Source organism: Pristis pectinata, chromosome X, assembly GCF_009764475.1.
Source record: "Pristis pectinata isolate sPriPec2 chromosome X, sPriPec2.1.pri, whole genome shotgun sequence".
Taxonomy (NCBI): Eukaryota; Metazoa; Chordata; class Chondrichthyes; order Rhinopristiformes; family Pristidae; genus Pristis; species Pristis pectinata.
This window is the reverse complement of record NC_067450.1, coordinates 3,020,065-3,045,469: the sequence shown is the minus strand read 5'-3', so window position 1 is coordinate 3,045,469 and position 25,405 is coordinate 3,020,065. Positions and strand designations below refer to the sequence as shown.

General features: G+C 43.9%; 1 protein-coding gene across 2 annotated transcripts; it reads right to left on the bottom strand.

The window, feature by feature from the left end:
- zgc:113184 (uncharacterized protein LOC553745 homolog) lies at positions 1 to 25,405 on the bottom strand. Of its 2 annotated transcripts, none has more exons than XM_052009641.1 (5): positions 25,304 to 25,405; positions 12,702 to 12,818; positions 9,706 to 9,827; positions 6,128 to 6,711; positions 1 to 3,194 (listed from the first exon to the last, which is right to left on the bottom strand). In XM_052009641.1, exons 3-5 carry the CDS (start codon positions 9,815 to 9,817, stop codon positions 3,015 to 3,017), a joined length of 876 nt encoding a protein of 291 aa, XP_051865601.1. In that variant the 5' UTR covers positions 9,818 to 9,827; positions 12,702 to 12,818; positions 25,304 to 25,405; the 3' UTR covers positions 1 to 3,014. The 2 variants fall into 2 exon arrangements, with proteins under 2 accessions (XP_051865601.1, XP_051865602.1); XM_052009642.1 differs by lacking the exon at positions 25,304 to 25,405 and adding an exon at positions 25,076 to 25,136.

Here is a 25,405-nt window from a genome sequence, read left to right as displayed (position 1 = left end):
AATGTCCTATCTCTTACACGAATCAGACCCAGCTGAAGATTGAGCAGATTGGCCATTTCATTCAGTTTTATTTCAAGAATGTGTATTTTTTTTCTCTTACATAGTAGAATAGTGAACAGTTTTGCATGCAAAAAGCAAAACAAGCAAGGCCCTAAACGTATTCTGTGCCAAACAAGTAAATGGAGCAGACAAGAGGCTCCACACAAACCAACAGCTTACAGCTGGATAGGCAAGAGTTGTATTTCTCTAGCACTTTTCACAACCACAGATCATTCAGTACAGCTATTGAAGAACTGCTTAAGTGTTGTCACTGTTGTAATGTAAAAAGCACAGCAGCTAATTTGCGCATAGCAAGCTCCCACCTGTAGCAATGCAGTAACAACCAAATAATCGATTAAATGATATTGGTTGAGGGAATATTGTTAACCCCGAGACACCAAGGAGAATTCCCCATGCTTCTTTAGAGTAGTGCTGTGGGATCTGAGTATGCGTTAGGAACAGCAGCTGTGGTTATTGTGCTCAAGTCTCTCAAGCAGGACTTGAAGCAAGACCTTTTGACTCAGAGCAAGAATGTGACCTGACAAACCAAAGCTGTCACACAAGGGCAGCCAAAGAACTTGTAACAAGCTGGCATTGTGTAGGTGCCAGCTAAGAGCCAATCTGAAAAATCAGATGTGTGTAGTATGAGTGCTGCGAGATTGATTGCTGCTTTGGACACATGGCTCCCAATTATCCTAACAGATCATCTTCAATCTCACGAGGTACAAGGGCTGTTTTGGAAAGGTGGAACCTAGCAATGAGAAGCATGCCTCTCTGCTGGCCATTTGGAACTTCTGTTTCTTCATTGTTAGAGGAATATCAATCTACATTTACATCCCAGATTATGTAAAACATACATAGATTTATGTACTGGAGTTATCTTGGCTTTGCTGTCACATATCACGATCTAACACATCATACCACACCTTAAAATAAGAAGAGTCGTTTCAGTTGGTCTCTAATTAAAGGGCACCACGTGCCAGTCTGTAGGTCCTATGGCCAGCCAATACACAACCTGTTAGACTGATCATATCACCACAATGGAGGTCAGGTGGCACAGTATTGTCACATGGACATGTTCTCACACACATCATTGAAAGTGGCGGGACAAGTTGAGAAGGTGATTAAAATGGCAGGTGGGATACTTGGTTTTATCTCCGGGTTTATGGTAACATAGTGGTTAAATTATTGGATTTGAAATTAAGAGGCACAGACTGTTAATTTGGAGATATTGCAAATCCCACCATGGCTGCTGGGGAATTAAAATTCAAATAATTAAAAAATTCAGGAATTAAAAAGCTAAAAGCCATGAATGGTGACCATAAAATGACAGGATTGCCGTAAAAACTAAGTCCATCAGGGAAGGAACTCTATTGTCAATGGCTGGTCAACCAAATTTTGACTCCAGACCCATAGCAAAGTGATTCTTTCTTAACTGCCTCTGAAAAGGCCTGGAAAGCTGTTCATGGGCAGTAAATATCAATCTTCCTGACAATGCCCATGCCCTGTAAATAAATGGAAACGTAGTGTAGGTTCATTTATGCTGAACCCTAATAATATCTAATAGGATCCCTAATGATTAGGCCCTGGCCAGAGTACGGTGGCCATTTCTGTGCACCACACTTTAGAAGAAGGGATGCAAAGTGGAATTATGGTGTCAGAGATGAAAGACTTTAGTTAGGTGGAGAAGCTGGGACTGTCCCTCAGAAGGTAAGGGAGGCTTTTGTAGCATCATGTTACAACTGAGTGGCTTGTTTGGCCATTCCAGAGGGAAGTTGAGAGTATTATAGATCTGGAGTCGCACATGGCCTAGACCAGGTAAAGGTGGCAGATTTCCTTCCTTAAAGGGTACTAGAGAACTGGGTGGGTTTTACAACAATCTGGTGGCTTCATGATCACGATTACTCATTCCTTAATTAACTAAGTTTAAATTTATGATAGGGTTTGAGCTTAGATTTCCGAATTATTAGTCCACACCTCAGTGTTACTAGTCTAGCAACATAACCGCTAAACTTTCAGACCACAGCAACAGTTCATGACAGCAGCTCACCACCACCCTCTCAGGGGCAATTAGAGGTGGGCAATAAATGCTGGGCTTGCCAGTGACACCCAGATCCAAAAAGTACATTTTAAAAAGGTGATCAAAATCATGAAGGTTTTGGCTGCATTGCATAAGAAGACACTGTTTTCACTGACAAGAAGGTCAGTAATGGAAAGGAGACACTTTTTACATAGTAATTGGCAAAAGAACCAGCAGAAAGATAAGTAAAAAATAGATGGCAAGGATGGTAAAAGCAGATCCATTGATAACTTTCAAAATGAGAATCAGATAAATTCTTTAAGTGGGACAATGCGCAGAAATAAAGGAAAAGAACAGAAGAGACCTAAATAGATAGCCCTTTTAGAGAGCTGATGCAGACATCATGTGTTAAATGACCTTCATCTGTGCTCTCTCATTGTCTGATCTAAGATAATACAGTAGTCAACATCATAATATATAATATGCAGTGGAGGTCAAATCAAATATACTGTAATGTCACCGGGGTTCATTTTACATGTCTCCAGGTTATCTATCTGAAACAACAAAACTGCTCTCTTTGTTGACAGTGTAATGTGAACCCTTCCCTGATGAGTCACTGCCTGGTAACACACTCCTGTTGCGTGTTATTCTATGGAGCATGCACTTCCAGCCATCTGTTCTCTGCACTGCATAAGAGTATAAAGTGGTCTTGTGTGAAGTAAATTCTGTTCTTCTCACATAGTTTGATTATCTCTTCCCCCATCTCCAGCCCCATCTGCCCATGTCATGCTTTATGTTCAGTTTGAGCTTCCTTCATCCCTGCCATTGCGCACCTTCAGGGCGAGCACCTTCACCACACATAGCCAGCGTTCATTGAATCCAGTTCTGCACTGCTCATTGCCCTCACAGTGGTGAGTTAGCATGTATAAGGTGCCCCAAAATGTAGCCACAGGAGTTAATCGCATTCAATGTGTCCAGTGAGGTGCACCAAGTAATCACCTCGGGTTGCTGCGCCAGCTGGGAACACAGCCTGGCAGAATTCACAGACTTGGGAATTGAGGCTTGATTCAGAGTTCAGTGTGGTTTCATGTCCCGCACAGCAATCTTCAGGCAAATGATGAGGGCTCCACGGGCTCTGTAGCCAATCAGAAACACGGTTAACATCTTTCACGTTCATGGAACCAGTTTGTATTATTGGAAGGTTTTTACCCCCAGCAGATCTTTCATATCATGACACTGTTTTATAACAAGTTTTTTACTGCATAGAATGAAAAGTGTACTCTCTTGGTCACCGTCAGTCATTGAATAGCTGAAATGTTTATTTATTGCACCTCATTGTGAAGTACTTAATTGGTTTTTTGGGAGGTTCAAAATGATGAAATTTTCTGAAAAACTGCCTTGCTTATACTAGATCCATTAATGAGGTGTCTTTCTTTTGTATGCTTACCAGTATCCATCTGATTAATCCTTTTTAAGGCTGAGGGACCATACATGAGGTTTGCAAACCATACTGGGGTGGAAATATATTTCTGCTCTTTTGCAATACAGGGAAGGTGGTGGGGTTAGAAGGTCATGGGATGCTAGGACTCGACCATAGATGCACGAAGAACATGGAATGACAAAACACAAGAGGCTGCCTTTCAGCACTGAAAGGTGTTAGGTTGAGCAGTGCAGTGGGAATGTTACAATTTCAGAGTGCGGTGTGTATGCTGCAGTCCAGCAGCAGCTGGAATGGGAGGGGGGGTGGAGGGGGGAGAGTTGGATTCTGGGCTCCAGCAACACTGGGGGGGGGTAAGGAAAATCAAAATCACTGGGGTTGAGCAGAAGTGCCTTGGGTACACTGGAACTCAGTAGGAGTACCAGCCAACTGTCTTTGCAGTAATGGGGCTGGTCGGCTGTGCCAGTGCTATGCAGTCAGAGAGTTTGTGTGCACAATTCCAAAACTGACTGAGAGGTGCAGCCTCCCATCACGTCCAGAGAGAGCCGAAGCTCTGCGGATGTAGAAGCTGTGAGAACAGCTGTGCGACAGTGTGTGTGCGTGTAAGTGTGTGTGCATGTAAGTGTGAGAGAGAGAAAGAAAAACAGGAGAGTCAGTTGCCTGACCTCCTGTGGTTTTTGATTATTCGCAAAGCTAACATTCACAATGTTGTTATAAAATAAATGCTCCATATGTCTTAGCTTTATCCTGAAGCTTTTAGAAATACTGGCACACAGGAGTTGTTCAGGTAAACAATGACATGGGTTCAGCTTGGTTCAACAGCAGAAAGCAGGTGTTGGCAAGATTTTAAAGCTTTCACTTCCTCGCCTAAAACTTACTGCATTATGACCACTGAAATTGTATTGACTGCCTGTAATGTAATTGAGAAATGGTGATTTTGGAACATTAAAACATTGTATTCAATTGACACATATTACAGAGGGGAAGAAAGCAGAAGCACTGTATGCTCAGGCCAAGAGAGGAGGGGGAGTGCGGAAACAGTGGGAGATCAAGGCTTCTTTTGTTTGTGGCAGTGGGATTTTGCCTCAAAAGTAAGACTTTCCAGTCAGTTACTGCAGTCACCAAGGTCATTCACCAGCAGGTGTCAGCAGAGACATCCACTGCAGTCAGGAAGAGACAACAGCAGGTTGACCTCGATGACACAGGCTGCTGGCAGCAAAGAGAACTGGTAGTTCACAGGAAGTCGTTTCTCATGGGATTGTTGGTGGATCGACCACTGGAATGGTTGTAAACATATCACAGCCTTTAGCTTAGAGGGTCAGGAAGGGTATTCTACGGCCAGAATGCTGCGTAAAGATTGTTGTAATCTTTCAATCTCAAATAAAGACATTTCACTACAGAATGATGATTCTGGTTTGTTGTCATTTTAAAAATCCCCCAGTTAAGACTGTTGCATAGTGGGTGGCCCTGTTGTAAATGCAGAGAGTGAGGGGGCACCAGCCTGAGAGGTCCAGGATGCCCATGTCTAGTGGTGGAATGAGGAGCCGGAGGAGAACACAGCTGAGCTTTCTGTGATGTACGTTGAACAGTGGTTGCCTTTTTGGACGATAACATTGAAGAGTGGCTGACGTGCACCCGGCTGGCACAGCCAAAGAAAGCACAGATAACGTTAGATTGCTGCTGGGCCCCGGCAGCTCCACCCCACTGGCATCGACCTTCAGTGTAGGCACTTTCATTTCTTCTCAAACATGGTGATTACCCCAGCAACCCCGTCCCTCCACTGGTGGAGGAGAGGGACCTTTGGGTAATCACCATGTCTGAGAAGAAATAAAAGGACCAACGCTGATTTGACCCTTTATCTCATGACAGTCCAGATCTGCTTTAGAGTTGGAGGCCACATTCCTTTGGAACTTATAGATGTGATAAAGTTTCGTGGAGGTGACTTCTGTCCTGTTTTATACCCTGAATGACATTGTTGCTCAGCCCCAGTGGCTCCCCATCCTCCATGCACATTCCAATGTTTTAACTGTTCAACACTTAAATTTCACTTGTTAAATAGCAGTTAAACACATTATCCTGTGCAAGAGGATCTCTGGGCCTCTGTTCCTTGTTTTAAATAAGGTGTTAATACTTCTTGTTGAACTTTGAGTTCACTGACGTGAGTCAGTGATGGTAAATGGAATACCTTTACATTGAATGTCAGCCTCAATGACTCCCTGGTGTAGTATGACACAAGCTATGCACCGAATCCTTTGCCCATTAACACACTGAATCCCTACGTGCCTGTGCCAGAAATACGCAAATTGACTACTAATGAAATTGTGGCTAAATCAAGCAGCCGGAAGCCACCATCACTTGCGTTTAAAGTTGTCCAAAATCATTGCAAAATGGGAATTGATATTTAGCAGATTGGGGAGATTGTCAATCCAATAGTTGGTGGGATTTAAGCCCCTGAACCAGATGAAATAGGACAGTGTAACAAGCTCCTGTACTTCATACTCTGGAGCCTGCCTCTTCAGTCAGGGGACTTTCCTTTTGGTTCTTTGAAAAGTACTAAGTCCTATAATGTACAGATCGTTTGTAGATGTTTGAACAACATGACACCATCTCACAACATAACAGTTGCCTACCTGCTGTGGCCTACTCATCTCTGGAGAATTGAGAAGATCTGGTATAACAGATGCACACTCTGTGGAATGATAAATGACAGCTGAGTCCAAGCTCCCTGGAACAAGAACACTGAAAGTTTTGGAGTACTCCTTTTCCCCAAAGGGGTAGTCTGATCCTGAAAGCACCACTCGTCCACCCAGGAAGGGGTCAGGAGTATTTGCAGTTGGCTGTTCTGATGCACTCCTGATTGCACCAAAGCTAAAGGTGTTTCTGTAGTCATCGTATAAGTTACTGGCAGAGGCTTGAGCACTTTCTCCAGTTGGAGGTTCTGATAGATCAGCAGTTTTCAGGTGAGGTGATTTTTCTGTTTCATTAATCAAAAAGTCATAATTGTTGTTGGAAGGAGAAAACTTGATGTCAAGCTTGGGGCAGTACTCAAGCCCTTTGTCCTGGCTTATGTCCCCCATAAGATCTTGAGAATCAGCAAGTGCATTGCAGACAGCTTCCTGGAGGACCTTCTTCTGCTGAGGTCTGAGGAAGGGTCCTTCGGATTGGTCAGGCTTCCCAGCATCAGTGCACTGTATTGGCACGGTGAAGGGCATATCTGACAGAAAGCAGAAATAGAAGGTTTTGATTAACATGTTTTCTGTATTTTGAAACACGACATACCATGTTGAAACAACTGTTAAAGATCAGTGTCAAGAGAGAGAGAGCAAGTGACTGACTACTCGACCATCAATTCTTGTCATGATGCTGAATAGCCTCTGGTACCCTGCTGGAGTTCCATTATTTAAGTGCGAGCTTTGACAATGGATCCCCGGACAGTCATCAGTACAAGCTTGTCTCCATCTACATCTGACATACACTCTCCAGGGGAGGATTCTTGGGTAATGATCAGTGCTAATTTTCTCTCCAAAACTCAGGAGCACTGAACCAATTGTGACCTACTACAACCCTCAACACCACCCCACCTTCCCAATCCCCCACGACCTACACTCCACACACCATCGCCTCAGCTGGGAAAAGCACAAGGTTCTCCCAGTCTACATCCCCCAGCTAATAAACTAACCAAATCGTTTAAAAATTGCTTAGCAATTTGTCTTGTCAATTCCATGCAGTCACAATCCACAATAACGGGTTAAGCAGGAACACTCCAAAGGTTTAGGTGACAGCCACCATAATATTGTAGTTTGGGTAGCTCAGCACAGTGGCACAGCTGGTAGAGCTGCTTCCTCACAGCTCCAGTGACCCGGGGTTCAATCCTGACCTCAGGTGTTATCTGTTTTGAGTTTGTGTTCTCCCTGTGACAGTGTGGGTCCCAAAGACATGTAGGTTGGTCGGTTAATTGACCACTGTATATTACCCTAGTGTGTAGGTGTTGATGGGAACGTGGGGAGAATAAGTTACAGAGAAAATTAGTGGGTGAAGAGGATTGTTCTGTAAACTGGCATAGACTTGATGGACCGAAATTGCTTCCCTCTAAAATTAAACAAATTGAAATAAGCAATGTCATTGAATGTTGACATTGGCAATCGGATGTTTGATTTTACGAGACATCCACCTACATATAATCTGATGGAAATAGGGAAATCCTGACAGTTTGATCAAAGCACAGGATTAACACTGCACAGTAAGGAGATAAATGCAGTAGCTAGATAATACAGAAAAATCCCACCAGATCCAACCAGAAGAACAGCCAATTGATCTTTGCTTCTGTTGGTTGTTGGCAGGGGGCTGATCAGGACTCCAGGAGACCTCTCTAACTTGGGACTTTTTCTGAAAAGGTGCATGAAGCAAAGGTTAAAGCAGGAGGATGCAGAATAAGCTGGGGGGTGGGCAGTGAGATAATATTAACACAAGGGCTAGGCCAATTCAAACTGAATTTATAGAGCACATTTTCAAACTAAGAATAATGGAAATCAATAACTTTCTCCCTAAAAGGCTGGGACAATGGGTCAGTTAAAACTTTCAAGACTGAGGTTGGTAGATTTTTGTTCGGCAAGGATGTCACAGAAAGCAAACACAAGGTGGGCAGATAAGATTGAGGCATGAATAAGTATGGGGGAAGTAGGTCTACTCCTGCTTAGCCATTCAAACGGCAGTAAATCCTGGTCATCTGAGCGCACACTGTAAAACGTGGAAGTCCTGGACTTATTGACAGGTTTGGCCATCTCAATCTGTCAGCTCACTCTCTGCTGGACGCCCCATGGGAATCCAGCGGCAGAGCCCAGAATCACTGGGATTCACCCCATTACATCGGGGAAAATCACCTCGGACCTGGGCCAGATACCACTGGTTTCAGGGGGGATTGTAGCACAAAGATCTGGAAGTTAAAGGGAAAGTTGTCATTTTTCTTTTGCTTTACTTTAATGCTTTTAGTTAATTGTGCTTTTTTAGGTGTTTGTAATGTTATTTTTAAATATTTTTAAAAAAATTTTTACTTTAACTTTTAATAGTTTTAACAGATCTTTGAATGCCAGTGATAATTAAAATCACAACAGATTTTACAGCAGCAAAGTTTTTGCTGGAGTCAGGCCAGCAGGATCGGCCCTATGAATCTGAACCAGGGAAGTACAGACATAGTGGGAGAGTGGACGACGATTCCAGGGGGTGGATGGGAGTGGGCCAATGTAATGTTGCATCTCTACAATGGGACATGCAACAATGCTGGAGTACTTCACTGAGTTGTCAGCTTAGATTATGTGTTTTAATTCATGGAGCAGGGCTGAAACATGTCACCTTCTGACTCAGAGGCGAGACTGCTCCCATTGAGCCAAAGCTAACACCCCAGAGCAAATGTTCCTCCATGTGATTCCACCTGCAGTGAGACCGTGGCATGGAATCTTCTAAATACTTAACAATGCTTGTACAGCAGCTGTACCGACAGAAGTCATTTCAACCCACTGGCACTGGTGAACCCTGTAGTTACAGCATGGAAAGAGGCTATTTGGCCCATTGAGTTTCTGCCAGCTCAATGCATACTAGTCCAGCTTCCTTTTGAAAGCCATGATTGAACCTGCCTCCTCCACCTTTGTTCTACCTCCTCTGGTTCATGACCTTTCCACCAGTGGGAACGTTTCCTCCCAGGCAGAAATCAGATCGGATCTACAGGCAATTGCTTTGCGACACCTGACTGGCCTGAATTTGAGAGACTGAGGTGGCTGATGTTTGTTCAGTCAGGGCATCAAGAAATATGAAGAGCAAGTAAGGAAATGGGGACAAGGTACCAATCAGCAAAAAAAAACTAAACTAATTAGTGGAACACCTTTGAGGGGCTGAATGGCCTCTTCCTGTTCCTATATTCCTCAGTAAAAGCCAATTTTGTCAGGTAAAATAAGCTATTCTGGTCAAGCAGCACACCTGCTTTGTTGATCTTTTGTCAATTCCTTCATTTCAATCCAGAAAACACAGATATCCCAATCTGTAACATCCTCCACGTCCTGCATGCACTTTCCCTAAGTGTCACACTTATTTCCCCCTTGTCGTTTCTGTCACACTCTCCTGACAATGCCTCTTGTTATAAACAAAAATGAACACCTTTTGCGTCACCTCAGTCGACCTGATTGCCTACAATGAGAAGGTGGTTTTCTTTACTCACCAGCAGTTATTTCCCTCTTCTCAGTGAGCTCTTTAATGAGCTCTGCCTGCCTCACACACACCATTTTCAACCTTCTGAATTCCTGGAACAGCAGTCCAAATGCCTCTTCCATTTCCTTATCTCTGAGTGGAAAGAAGAAAGTGCTTAAAAATAGCGCCAGTTGATAACTTAAATCTAAACCTCCAGACTGCATGGTTTCCATACTTGGTTTGGAAATCGATGCTGAAGGAGCCAGGTTAATCTGGTCCACTATAAGGACTGTCACCGTAAATCACAGGGCTAGTCTACACACTGAGCCATTCAGCACAGGAAGATCCCAGGTGTAATCCCTGACTCATGCTGTGCTAGCTGACTATACCCAGGACAGCAGTGTGATAACACTGTCATTACGCCAGAGGAGGAGGGAAAAGCAATCAAGCCTTTTCATTTTTGATTGCAACACAACAATCCCTTTGGAGAAGTAAACCTATGCATTTGGATTAGAAGACAAATAAACATGGCTGTGGGAAAAACTTGCAAACCCTGAAATCATTTAAAAACCAATTGGATGATGGAACGGGAGAGTTTGAGAAATTATGGATGGAGGAAGTAAAATGGGGGGAAGGGTTTCCCTCAGTTCTATTGTGTAAAGTCACCAAAGAAAAATTTGTCTTTAATAACAGGAATATGATGAAGCTGTAACCATCTTTAAAAGAAGATGCAGACCATTAGTGAGATTCATTTTGGTCCACGTATTACTGTTAACCTGGCCCTAGATGTTACATTGTACAGTTGTCCCGCAATTATCCAGGGGAATGGAGGGGAATGTCTCCACAGCAAATGAAAAGGAGCTTAGTAACCACAAATAAATAGTGAGGTGGGCACCAACTCAGCGCCCAACACCACCTGCACCAAACAGGTCTTCAGCAGCCTGACCGTGCCACAGATCCACCTGCGAGATGTCCATGGGGGAACGCTGCCGACTGGCACATCCCAGGCTGCAGGAGTACGTGCTGAGGGACGCACTGAAGCTGGGCGCAGCCAACGCAAAGGCTCGGTGGGGAAGGACTACAGTTTAGGGTTCTTCTGCCACCGGAGAGGGAGGGGTGGGGTCAGGCGAGAAAGCCCCTAAATATTGTAAATACGGGACTGGTTAGCCCCCAGGGAGCCACACGTGTGGCATCGGTGCTGTTTTTTATATAAAAAGGTAACACTAATGAATTATCTGTACAAGAATGTAAAGGCTTGCCCTGTTTTATAATTGTATATAGTTTGTCTTTTATTATGAATAAAGTTTATTTTGGTTTAAAAAAAAGAAGACCCTTCACCTGGGCAAGTCCAAGAAGGTGTCCAGCTGCCAGATCAGCCTTGAGGCACTGCCCCACCTCTAGGGCCTGACCAGCTCCTGAGCCAAGCCTGTGAGCAGGTGCAGGAGCCGCTGGTTATCCCTGCCTTGTCCCAGAGCAACCTCTATTGGGAGGTGCCCAACAATTTCAACAGCCTTCAGAAGCACATCTGATGTTGCAATAGCTTTGGGGACAGAGGGAGGGAGGGAGGGCAGGAAGGAAGGGGCTGCAGCACCAAGGACCCTCGAAGAGTTGGTTGACATCCTGAACTGCAACAGGGACCTCCCATTCCATGGGAGGTTCAAGAAGGCAGGCTGCAGAGTCACATGCAGGCAGTTCATGCAGACATGGGCCCCGGCAGCAACAACCGCCTGAAACATTACCCACCCCAAGTGGCGTCCATGCCTAAAGTCAGCCCGCTGCAGCCAGAGGAGGTAAACAGTAAACTGTGGGTGCTGAGCTCAGCAGACTTTGTGAGACCCAAAGACATTGGCTTTTTACCCTCCTTGCACAGCTAACGTGCAAATTGGTAAGTCAAGAGTTGACTGTGTTCAGATAATATCTACAAGCTCATCCTGATTGATTACACTCGTAGTTGCAATGGAGTTTTGCCCAGAGCACAGGGTGCACAACTGCACCAATTAATGTACTTAGTGATTTCTCTTTGTCTCTTCCTATTTCTTTTCCAGATCCTGAACCTCTTTTTGCTTTGTCATATATCACAAAACTTTTCTCTGACAGGTTGTGGTGCTGGGTAAGGAGAGGGCAGTGGACAAGGAGTTTTCAGGCTGATCGCCATCCACCGATTGCAACTGATAAGTTTGATGTAGAGTAGACAGGTAGGCACAGGTAGAGAGGGTGGTGAAGAAGGCATTTGGCACGCTTGCCTTCATCAGTCAGAGCACTGAGTCATGTTGCAACTGTACAAGATGACAGTGAGACCACACTTGGAGTATTATGTGCAGTTCTGGTCACCCAGCTATAGGAAGGATGTTATTAAGCTGGAAAGGGTGCAGAAAAGATTCACGAGAATGTTACTGGGACTGGAGGGCTTGAGTTATAAGGAGGGGCTGGATAGGCTGGGACTATTTTCCCCCCCGATGCGTAGGAGGCTGAGGGGTGACCTTATCAGAGGTCTATAAAATCATGAGGGGCATAGATAAGATGGGTGATCACAGTCTCTTTCCCAGGGTAGGGGAGTCTATAAGTAGCGGACATAGATTTAAGGTGAGGGGGAAAGATTTAAAAGGGACTTCAGAGGAAACTATTCCACACAGAGGCTGGTGTGTATATGGAACGAGCTGCCAGAGGAAGCTGTAGAGGCAGGGACAATTACAATATTTAAAAGACATTTGGACAGGTTTGTGGATAGGAAAGGTTTAGAGGGATATGGGCCAAATGGGACTAGCTCAGGAAAGCATCTTGGTCAGCATGGACAAGTAGGGCTGAAGGGCCAGTTTCTGCTCTGTATAACTCCATGACTAGATGTCAGGTTGCGAATAGGAAAGGGATTTACTATCCCAAGGTCATGACCAATGATGTAACACCTAACCTGACCTTAACTCACTTGCATCTCACAAACCTGTGTATTGGTTGGATGCTTTACATTTCTGCTCTCAACATGATGTATTACAGCTACATTAGGGAGTCAGCAATGACAAGGAAAACTACCTGATCTGTGTCCATATCTTGGCGATCGGCTTGCTGGGTGGGATCACTTGATGAACACTAAGTTACACAATGTCACTTAACTTCATTTGGCGAGAATTTTCCGGTTGGTTCCTTTCTCTGGCAGGAGGGTGAGGGAAAGGGGTGGGAAATAGAGAAAATTATGTGTTTTAAAATAAGTGAAACCTCTCAAAAAAACTTCATAATAAAATGAAACAAGTATACCCACCAAAAAGCAGGAGAATCTACCCCAATAAATGAGGCCATCTCAAAACTACCGACTCCACCAAAACACAACTATATCCATCCTCAAATATGGCACCACCTTTATATAAAGGAATTTGCCTTAAGATACAACCAGCTATAAACAGACCCATCCATTCTCAAGGGCAACTGCATCCATCAGAAAACAAATTAATCCAAAGAAGTTAATCTACTAAAAACACAAGGGACTTAGTAATAACCTTGTTGTAATAATATAGAGAGGAAGACATGTGCTGTTCATCTGTATGCAGGTATCTTTATTTCTCCCTTCCTGCTCCTGGCTAATTGTTGGTAAGCCAGCACTACAGCAACCCAAGGCAGAGATACACAATAAAATGCACAACTTCGAACTTCACATTAAAATAAATAAATCTAAAAGTAAGCAAGCCATCCTAAAACGTAAAGGCATCTTTTCAAAAAAGGTGAAACCAAATTAAATAAATCCACCTTAAAATTGTGTAACAAAATACACTAAAAAACAAAGGCATCCACTCAAATGCAATTCAATCTACTTAAAAAGAAAACAATCTGCTGGAAGAACTCAGGCGATCGAGCAGCATCTGTGGGAGGAAAGGAATTGTCGACATTTCAGGTCAAAACCCTGCATCAGAACAAGGGGTGGGAAAGGAATTGTTGACTTGAAATGTCAACAATTCCTTTCCTTCCACAGATGCTGCTCGGCCTACTGAGTTCCTCCAGCAGATTGCATGTTGCTCCAGATTCCAGGATCTGCGGTCTCTTCTGTATCAATCTACTTAAAACCAGGTGAATTTAGCTCAATTGGCTTAAAATGATTTTAAATGAAAAACAAGTGATTCTGCCTTAAAAATAAAGGGCATCTACTTTAAAACTAAAGAACAAAAGGCATTCATAAACTAGGGAATCCACCTGAAAACAAGTACCAAGCAATGACCATTATGGATGGGCAATAAATGATTACTTTAACAATGACACCCAGATCCCAGTTAAAAAAATGAATAAATAAATGAAATGCATTACCTGAAAACAGGTGAATTCACTTTAAAATAAGCAACTTTATTTTAATTCAATCCTACTCAAAATGAGTATCCATAAAAAATGTGTCCACCTTAACATAACATTCCACCCACCTGAAAACAGCAGTATCTATCTTAAAACAAGGAAATCCACCTTAAAACAGCTAATGGATCCACTTGAAAAAATGAGAATTTACTGAAGCCCTAAAATGTAAAACCTTAAAATAGTGGACTACACTTGTAAAACAGGTATCTGCATCCTAAAAGATATATTACCTTAAATAACAATTTTAAATTGAGTCCTCCTGAAAAATAACTAAACACAATGAAAAATAGTGTGAACCCTCCTAGCGATAGGTAAATTCAGTTTCAAACAAGTAAATCTACCTGGAAACAGGCAAATTCACACTGAAATGTGAACCTACCAGAAAAAAGCCAAGTTGCCTTAAAACAATTAAAGCCATCTTAGAATAAATAAAAGCACCTTAACACAAGTAAATTCACTGGAAAGCAACTCTATTCACTAAAAACAGGAGAATCTAGTCTAAAAGCATAAAGCCATCTTAAAACAAGCCAAATCCATCTGAAATAAGTCAATCCATCATCAGACAATTAAATCAACTTTAAGTCAAATAGTTCAATCTTAAGATATATGAATCCCCCAAAAACAAACAAATCCAACTCAGCATGGACTAAATCCAACAGAAAACACAAGAAAAATACACATTCACCAAAACTCACCATATCCACTCAAGGCAATAATTCTGCCTTGGTAAAAACAAATGAAATCTTTAAACAAATGAATCCATCTGATAATTAAAACAAACTCCACCCAAAAGCTTTAAAACAAACAATCCAACTTAAAAACATGTAAATCCTAAATGAGAGATTCCACCTTTTGGATGGTCCTCAAAATAAACAACTATCTTCAAAGAAGTGACTCCACCAAAAAACAGGAGATTCCATCTGAAACAAAAAAGATGAGCTGTTGGAGGAACTCAGCAAGTCAGGCAGCATCTGTGGAGGGAAATGGACAGACAATGTTTTAGGTTGAGACCCTGTCCAGATGAAGAGAGCAAGTAGCTCCCCGCCTGTACAGATAAGTCCAGCTAAATACAAATGGAACTGAATATATGCCAGCGTCACCTGCAACAAAATAAATCTGAAAGAGGACGTGGTGTCTTGCAGCAAGTCTCGCTGTTGGTTGCCGGGGTGTATGTGTCAGGCTTATATTTCTCTCTGCTACAAGTGTTATTAGACCAGAGACCAGCCTCCAGAGTTAGTTATGAATCTAACTACAAATTAATGCTTCTCCTCACCTACAGCGGAACCTATCTGCTTGCAAGCAGCACTACACCAGCTGGTGCATGATCAGCAAATAAAAAACTGCAGATGCTGGAAATCCAAAATAAAAGCATTGGTGAGATTTGGCAGCATTTTTCAAGTTCTCAGCAGTTTCGGCAGCATCTGTGGAGTGGAAAGAGAAACACTGACCTTTCATCAAAACCAGCCAGAGCATGCTCTCTTCTGGGATGAAGTTCTTTTGGTGTAAGTGCAGAAGAATTGATGAGTGTGTTTCCCAAAAAGATAGTTGTTCATTTGAACTCCAGTGCATTGTAATGACACAGGAACTATTCGAACCTATTTCTGGAAGGAGTGAATTGTCAATATGGTCCCTCCAGAAATGCCAGAATATTCCCTTCATGTTGCATTTATCAAAAAGCAATCCCTGATTACCACAGTGAAATATCTTTCACTTTTGTCTTTCCCTGATCCTTACTCCCCTGATATTTTCATATTCTGACAATTCACAGGCTCCCTTGTTGTTTAAAGATCTTGCCAACTGTGAGCTGGTTCTCGACTTATTTTATCTTGTGTAACCTGGGCATGCAAAAAAGAAATTCTTCTGATATCTTGTAAGATACTAAAGAAATGTTGGGAAATAAGGCTGACTAGATTGTCCTTGCAGAGAACGGGAGTGGTTCAATGGGCTGAATGGCCTCCTTCCTTTGTGTATCTATATAAACGTGTCCACTGGTGGGGATCGACGTGTCCCTTTAACCCACAACTCCTGCTTCTGTTCTATGAAACGCAAGGGATGAAAATCGTTACCGTCCAGATCCTGCATCTCTGTTCCGCTCACTTTAACATGCCCCAGTTTTAAAATGACTATAGCCTGCTTAACTATTATTAATGGATCACCATCCCTCGTGGTTCCCAGGCGAATGCCAGTTTTCCTTATTTAACTTTTGATGCTGCACATAGGGCCCCTTTCTTACACATTACAGAGATTCCTGAAGATGTGGGAATGCTGGAAATTTCACTGGTGTTTCTAATGATTTCATCCCCATTCTGCAATAGTCCACTCAGGTCTTTTTTTATTCAATTTCTGAGATTTAGCCTGCATTTGTCACCCATCCTTCATTGCCCTTGTAAAAGTGGTGGTGAACCACCTTCTTGAACTGCTGCAGTCCTTCTGGTGAAGGTGCTCCCAAAGCACCGTTGGGGAGGGATTTAGACCCAGTGATAATGAAGGGACAGTGATATATTTCCAAGTCAGGATGGTGTGGGGTTTGGAGGGGAACCTGCAGGTGGTGGTGCTCCCATGCGGTTACTACTCTTATCCTTGTTGGTGATAGAGCTCATGGGTTAGAGAGGTGCTGCCAGAATAGCCTGGGTGAGTAACTGTAGAGCATCTTGGAGATGGTACACGTTGCTCCACTGTGTCCTGTTAATGGTGGGAACAACTTCTAGGGTGGTGGATGGGGAATTAATCAAGTGGGCTGCTTTATACTGGATGATGCTGATTTTCCTGAGGTGGAGAGTATTCTATTACTCTCCTGACATGTCTTGTAGATGGTGGAAAGGTCGTGGGGTGTCAGGAGGTGAGTTACCTACCACAGGATTACCAGCCCCTGACTTGCTCTTGTGGCCATGGTAGTTTTGTGCCTAGTCCATTTGAGTTTCTGCTGAATTGATGGTGGAGGAATTGGCAATGGCCATTGAATGTCAAGGTAAGGTGGTTAGACTCTCCCTTGTTGGAGATGATCATTGTCTGGCACTTTTTATGGTGCCAATATTATTTACCACTTTTCAGCCCATGCCTGAATGTTGCCAAGTCTTGCTGCATGCAGGCATGGACTGCTTCTAATCCCATTGATATTTTCCAAGTGACCTTCATCATATCCTTTACAATAACTCTAGCATTTTCCCCACCACTAACGTTAGGTTAACCGGTCTGCAGTTTCCTGTCTTCTTTGATAATTTTCATCCACAGCACTAAAGGACAGAGCCTGTTTTCTTTTTCCCTCCTTGTTAAAATAGTGGGGTTATATTTGCCACCCTCCAATCTGTGGGCACTATTCCATAATTAATAGGACTCTGTGAAAATGATAACCAAAGCATCCACCATTTCTACTGCTACATCCTTTAGTTGTCTAGGATGTCAACTATTTGGCCCTGGTGAGTTATCAGCTTTCAGAGCCATTCATTTCTCCAGCAATATTTTCTTCCTAATACTAATTTCCTTTTGTTCCTCACCTTCATTAGATTCTTTGTTCCCTAACATATCCGTCCTCGTGACCTGCCCATCTATTCCCCACCACCTTCCCTTTATTCCATGGTCCAATGCCCTCTCCTACCGGATTCCTTCTTCTTCAGCCCTTTGCCTCTTCTACCTATCACCTCTCAGCTTATTACATCTCCCACCTCCCCCACCCTCCTACCTTCCCCGTCTCACCTGGACTCACCCATCACCTGAACTCACCTATCCCCTGCCAGCTTGTGCTCCTCCCCCTCCCCCCGACCTCCTTATTCTGGCTTCTGCCCTCGTACTTTCCAGTCCTGATGAAGGGTCTCGGCCTGAAACGTTTATTTCCCTCCATTGATGCTGCCTGACCTGCTGAGTTCCTCCAGCATTTTGTGTGTGTTGTACCAGTGTCTGCTTCTGTGAAGACAAAACCAATTGTTTTACCATTTCCTGCTCACCATTATGAACTCTCCTGAGTGCAGGTGACCTACACTTGACCTACAAATTACAGTATAAATATACTTTTCTTTTTTTCATAATTACAGAAGCTTTTACTGTCCACTTTTATGTTCCATGCAAGTTTACCCACATACTCTGTTTTTGGTCTCTTAACTGATTTTCTTTGCTAAAATCTAAACTGCTCCCAATCCTCAGGCTTGCTATTTTGTCTGGCAGATTTATATGACTCCTCTTTGGACCTAATACTTTCCTTAACGTCTTTCGTTAGCCATGGTTGGGTCACTTTTCCTTTTATATTTTTATTCCAGGCAGGGATGTATAACAGCTGTAGTTCCTGCACTCATTCCTTAAATGTTCGCCATTGCCTATCCACTGTCATGCCTTTAATGAAACAGCCCAATCTGTCCTAGTCAAACTCCTCATACCTTCATTGTTTCCCTTGTTTAGATTTAGATCCCGAGTTTCTGGTTGAACAGAGAGACCTGGGGGTACAAGTACATAGTTCGCTGAAAGTGGCAACACAGGTAGACAGGGTGGTGAGGAAGGTGTACAGCATGCTTGTCTTCATTGGTCAAGGCATTGAGTACAGGAATTGAAATGTCATATTACAGCTGTACAAGATGTTGATTAGGCCGCACGGAGTATTGTGTGCAGTTCTGGTCACCACACTACAGGGAAGGTGTGATTAAGCTAGAGAGGCTGCAGCAAAGATTGCCTGGATTGGAGGGCTTGAGTTAAAGAGAGAGATTGGATAGGCTGGGGCTGTTTTCCCTGGAGCAAAGGAGGCTGAGAGGTGACACGATAAAGATATCGTGAGAGGCAGAGATAGGGTAGATAGCCAAGTCTATTTCCCATGGTAAGGGTGTCTAAAACTAGAGGGCTTAAGCTGAGAGGGATGTGGTTTAAAGGGGATCTGAGGGGTAAGTTTCCACACAAAGAGTAGTTGGTATCTGGAAACAGCTGCCAGAGGTGGTGGTGGAGGCAGGAACAGTAACAACATTAAGAGGCTTCTGGAGCAGGGCAGAGAGGGATATGGAATTAATGCAGGCGTGGGATTAGTATAGATAGGTATGATGGTCAGCATGGACAGGTGGGCCGAAGGGCCTGTTTCTATACTGTATAACTCTATGACTCCATGACTCCATACCTTCCAGCTTAATAAAGAATTCTATCATGTTATGGTCACTCTTCCCTAATGGACCCACACAACAGGAGTATTTCCTCTCTTCTTGTAGCACCACACCCAGTCTAGGATAGCCTGTTCCTCGGCTGTTCAACATACTGATCCAAAAAGCCTTCCTGTGCACACTCCAGGAATTCTCCCTTCACAGTACTATTGCTGATTTGGTTTGGTCAGTACATATAAAGATTAAAGTCACCCATGATTGCTGTAGTACCCTTGCTATGTGCATCTTTAATGTATTGTTTGATGCAGTCCCCGACATTACCACTAGTGATGGGGGCCCATAGACAACTCCCACCGATGTCTTCGGCTCCTTACTGCTTCCTAGCTGCAATTACACTGATACCATATCTTGATTTTCTGAAGTAACATCCTTTCTCACTATTGCATTGACTTCATTCTTTTCAACAATGCTGCCCCACCTCCTTTTCCTGTTAGCCTGTCCTTCCTAAATCTTGCATATCCTTGGATATTCAGCTCCTAACCTTGTTCACTTTGCAGTCATGTCTCGATAATGGCAATCGCATCACAGTTTGGCAGGTCCGATCACCTGGCTGTACTTCTACTCCCAGTGTATAGGCAGAGACTGAGGACCACAGCACCAGTGGTGAGGACCATACAAAGGTATGGTCAAGAGAGGCGGAGGAGCATTGACAGGATTCCTTTGAATCGGTGGACTGGACCATATTCAGGGATTCATCTTCAGATCTGAATGAATATGCCACGGCCATCACTGACTTCATCAAGACTTGCGTGGATGAGTATGTGCCGTCGAGAACATACCAAGTTTTCCCAAACCAGAAGCCCTGGATGAACCAGGAGATTCACAGTCTGCTGAGAGCTAGATCTGTAGTGTTCAAGACCGGTGATCCAGAACCCTACAAGAAATCCAGCTTCGACCTACGGAAGGCCATCGTGAGAGCGAAAAGGCAACTCTGTGTGAAGTTAGAGACACAATCGGACGCATGACAGCTGTGGCAGGGTTTACATGCCATTACTTCCTATAAGATGAAACCTAACAGTATAAATGGCAGTGATGCTTCACTCCCCAATGAGCTCAATGCCTTTTACCCATGCTTTGAAAGGGAGAATAACACTACACCTGTGCGGATCCCCACAGCATCTGGTGACCCTGTGATCTCTGTCTCAGAGGCTGACGTCAGAACATCCTCAAGAGGGTGAACCCTCGCAAGGCGTCAGGCCCCAACTGTGTACCTGGCAGGGTACTGGAAACCTGTGCCGACCAACTGGCTGGAGTGTTCAAGGACATCTTCAACCTCTTACTGCTGCAGTCGGAGGTTCCCACCTGCTTCAAAAGGGCATCAATCACACTGGTGCCCAAGAAGAGCAGGGTGAGCTGCCTCAACAACTATCAGCTGGCAGAAGTATTTGCAGACATATTCAACCTCTCCCTACTTCAATCTCAGGTTCCCTCCTGTTTTAAGAAGACCACTATCATCCTGGTACCAAAGAAAAGCAAGGTAATATGCCTCAATGACTACCGACCAGTGGCTCTGACATCCACCATCATGAAGTGCCTTGAGAGGCTGCTCATGGCACGCATCAACTCCAGCCTCCCAGACAACCTGGACCCATTGCAATTTGCCTATCGGCAAAACAGGTCTACAGCGAATGCCATCTCCCTGGCCCTACACTCAACTCTGGAGCATCTGGACAGTAAAGACACATACGTTAGACTATTTTTTCTTGACTACAGCTCTACCTTCAATACAATAATTCCAAGCAAGCTTGTCACCAAACTCCGAGACCTAGGACTCAACATCTCCCTCTGTAACTGGATCCTTGACTTCCTAACAAACAGACCACAATCAGTGAGGATAGGCAGCAATACCTCCGGCACGATTATTCTCGATACTGGTGCCCCACAAGGCTGCGTCCTCAGCCCTCTACTCTACTCCCTATACACTCACGACTGTGTGGCCAGATTCTGCTCTAACTCCATCTACAAGTTTGCAGATGATACCACCGTTGTAGGCCGTATCTCAAACAGTGATGAATCGGAGTACAGGAAGGAGATAGAGAGCTTAGTGGAATGGTGTCATGACAACAACCTTTCCCTCAATGTCAACAAAACAGAAGAGCTGGCCATTGACTTCAGGAAAGGGGGTGGTGTACATGCCCCTGTCTACGTCAACGGTGCTGAGGTCAAGAGGGTTGAGAGCTTCAAGTTCCTGGGAGTGAACATCACCAACAGACTGTCCTGGTCAAATCATGTAGATGCCACAGCCAAGAAAGCTCACCAGCACCTCTACTTCCTCAGGACGCTAAAGAAATTTGGTTTGTCCCCTTTGATTCTCACCAGCTTTTACCGACACACCATAGAAAGCATCCTATCTGGATGTATCACGGCTTGGTATGGCAACTGCTCTGCCCAGGACTGCAAGAAGCTGCAGAGAGTTGTGGACACAGCCCAGCGCATCCCGGACACCAGCCTCCCCTCCTTGGACTCTGTCTTTACCTCTCGTTGTCTTGGTGTAGCAGCCAGCATAATCAAAGACCCCACCCACCCGGGACATTCTCTCTTCTCTCCTCTTCCATCGGGTAGAAGATACAGGACCCTGAGGGCACGTACCACCAGACTTAAGGACGGCTTCTACCCCACTGTGATAAGACTATTGAACAATGATATACAATGAAATGGACTATGACCTCACGATTTATCTTGTTGTGACCTTGCAACTTATTGCACTGCACTTTCTCTGTAGCTGTGACACTTTACTCTGTATTGTTATTGTTTTTACCTGTACTACATCAATGCCCTCTGTACTAACTTAATGTAACTGCACTGTGTAATGAATTGACCTGTACGATCGGTTTGTAAGACATGCTTTTCACTGTACCTCGGTACAAGTGACAATAATAAACCAATACCAATACCAATACCAATCACCCGGTAGCACTCACATCTACTGTGATGAAGTGCTTTGAGAGGTTGGTCATGGTTAGAATTAACTCCTCCCTAACTATGGACCTGGACCCGCTGCAATTTGCCTCCCGACACAACAGGTCTACAGCGGATGCAATCTCACTGGCTCTTCGCCCTGCTTTGGAGCACCTAGACAACAGCAAAATGTACGTCAGGCTGCTGTTTATCGATTACAGCTCACCATTCAACACCATCATCCCCTCAGTACTAATCAACAAGCTTCAAAACCTGGGCCTCTATACCTCCCTCTGCAACTGGATCCTCAACTTCCTTATCGGGAGACCACAGTCAGAGTGGATCGGTGGTAACATCTCCTCCTTGCTGATAATCAACACAGGCGCACCTCAAGGATGCGTGCTCAGCCCACTGCTCTACTCTCTCTACACTCATGACTGTGTGGCTAGGCACAGCTCAAACACCATCTATAAATTCGCTGATGACACCACTGTTGTTGGCGGAACCTCAGATGGCAATGAGAAGGCGTGCAGGAGTGAGATAGATGGGTTGGTTGAGTGGTGTCGCAACAACAACCTCACACTCAACGTCAGCAAGACCAAAGAATTGATGGTGGACTTCAGGAAGGGGAGGTCGGGAGAACACACACCAGTCCTCGTTGAGGGGTCAGCGGTGGAAAGGGTGAGCAGCTTCAAGTTCCTGGGCATCAACATCTCAGAGGATCTACTTTGGGCCCAACACATTGATACAATCACGAAGAAGGCACACCAGCGGCTCTACTTCATTAGAAGTTTGAGAAGGTTTGGTATGTCACCAAAGACTCTTGCAAATTTCGACAGATGCATGGCGGAGAGCATTCTGACTGGTTGCATCACTGCCTGGTATGGAGGCTCCAATGTGCAGGATTGAAAGAGGCCGCAGAGGGTTGTAGGCTCAGCCAACTCCATCACGGACACAACCCTCCCTGCCATCGAGGACATCTTCAAGAGGCGGCACCTCAAGAAGGAGGCATCCATCACCAGGGACCCTCACCACCCGGAACATGCCCTCTTCTTGTTACTACCATCGGGGAGGAGGTACAGGAGCCTGAAAACCTACACTCAGCGTTTCAGGAACAGCTTCTTCCCCTCCGCCATCAGATTTCTGAACGGTCCATGAACCCTACCTCGTTATTCATTTTTTGCACTATTTATTTATTTTTGTAACATAGTAATTTTTATGTCTTTATGTCTTGCACTGTACTGCTGCCGCAAAACAACAAATTTCATAACATATGTCAGTGATAATAAAACTGATTCTGATTCTGCATCTGTCTGCACCTATGTTTGCCAGTTTATGATGAATGCTTTGTGCACTCAGATATAGTACTGTGAGATTTATCTTTTCAAACATTTTTTTTAGACATTTTAACTTTTTACTTTGTACTATTGACCCTAGATGTCTTGTGAGGACACTATTTGTAAATGCACTATTTTGTCTGTGTGCCCTTTCCCCTCTTGACACCATATAGTTATCCTTATCCCAATCACTTTCCTTGTTGATCCTCTCTGAAATTCTAGATTTCCTTCCGTTGGGAAATGAGTGGCCTGCTCCTGGTGATGGTTCTGTACCCATCTATTCACACCAGCAGGGAGCATGTCGGAGAGGCTTGGCTCACACTGGAAGGTGAGCTGTGCCTGTGGAAGCAAGTCCCAGCTGAATGAAGCCTTTGGGAAAAGAAAAGTCAAAATGGAAAGGAAATGAGAAATGACAGAGGAAGTTTGAACGAAAGTTTGCAAAAATGACCAGAGGTTCAGGGTCCAGCTATAACTGTCACTGTTTTCACAAAAGAGACTGCTCGATCTCTTCTTACACCTCAGAGAGTACAACGGAAAACGTGGTTTCTTTCTATTTCCACATGTATCTCTTCTCTACACCCCCTCCATCCATGCTCCACCACCCTGCCAAGGGCTCTGTGCTCTTGTGAAAATGCTGACAATTACAGATGATGCCTTAGTAAAGTCACCAAGCTACGGTGTGGAAATACTGCAGTTGCTCAAATTGGAACAGCCTTCACCCACAATCCTTCCAGTTTCTGGCAGCTGAGTGGAATTTTGTAAAACAGAACAAAATAAACTGGTATTTTTTAGTTGAATGCATAATCAGAATTTCCTGGAGTTTTGTAAGGAGAAAGGGTATTGATAAATTAGAGCAATCTGTGAAACTCCTAACACACACACACAGAAATAAAGGGATGCTTGCATCCCTGGTTTAAATAGTCTCCAGAGGCCTGGATCAATGATCGGGTTACATGGCAACTGGAGAATTTACATTCAAATTATATTTGGAGTCAAATAATTATATAAATTTGGAATGAAGATTGAGTATGAAGCCATTGCATTGGCTTTAAAAGCCCATCTGGGTCACTAATGTCTTTGAGGGAAGATAACCTGCTCTCCTTTCCCAGTCTGGCCTATATGTGACTCTTAACTGCCCTCTGAAATCACCCAGCAAATCACTCAGTTGAAGAAATAATTAGTGATGGACCATTCAGGATGGACACTAAACATTGGCCTTGTCAGTGATGTTCCACAGAAGAAAATCCATTGTCTATTCCAACCCTTTGGAAAATAACACAGAGGGGATTTTATCCCAATGCACCCCAATAGGAAACATCAACAGAAATAAAAACTAGCTAAGTTCTGCCAAGCATCCACTGTAATAAAAGTAATCATCATCAAAGAAAGCTTCTTAAATGTTTATCAAAGGTAAGCTGTAAACTGCACTTGCTCACATTAGGTGGAGAGAGAAGAAACTCACATGCAAACGTGTGTACGAATTAGGAGCAAGAGGACACCACTCAGTCCCTCTAGCCTGCTCTTGCATTTAATAAGATCATGACTAACCTGACTGTAACTCAACCCCCATCTACATGGTGACTTTTCACCCCTTTGTTTCTCAAACATCTACCTATCTCTGTATTAAAAATATTCAAAGATTCACCTTCCTTTGAGGGAAAGAGCTCCAAAGACTCACGGCCCTCTGAATTGGATTCCTTCCACATACCTGCAGCTTGTCGGTTTCAGAGCAACATAGGTGTAGATTTGTGACCAATTTGATATTATTGTTCATGAGCTCTTTATCCTTGTACTCTACAACATTTAATTACAAGAGAATGACAGCAGAGCATATCCTTGGATTTCTTGTTCCCAGATATTCCTTTGTTCAGAATCACCACATATCAAGCTCTAATAAACAAAAAGCACACTGCTGTAGTTAATTTCACAAACTTACTGGCTTTTCCTGGCATCTGCTCACTGGCAAAAAATCAGTTGGCGTGAAATTGTCCTCTCTCACAGCAGCTCTCTGCCCAACGTGTTAATTTCACTACGTTTG

Excerpts from the sequence above, each read along its gene's own strand:
- zgc:113184 (XM_052009641.1), bottom strand. The coding sequence starts at position 9,817 with ATGGAAGAGGCATTTGGACTGCTGTTCCAGGAATTCAGAAGGTTGAAA. Across the intron at positions 6,712-9,705 it reads GAAGAGGGAAATAACTGCTG|ATATGCCCTTCACCGTGCCA; the intron begins GTGAGTAAAGAA and ends GCTTTCTGTCAG. Across the intron at positions 3,195-6,127 it reads AGATGAGTAGGCCACAGCAG|AGCCCGTGGAGCCCTCATCA; the intron begins GTAGGCAACTGT and ends GATTGGCTACAG.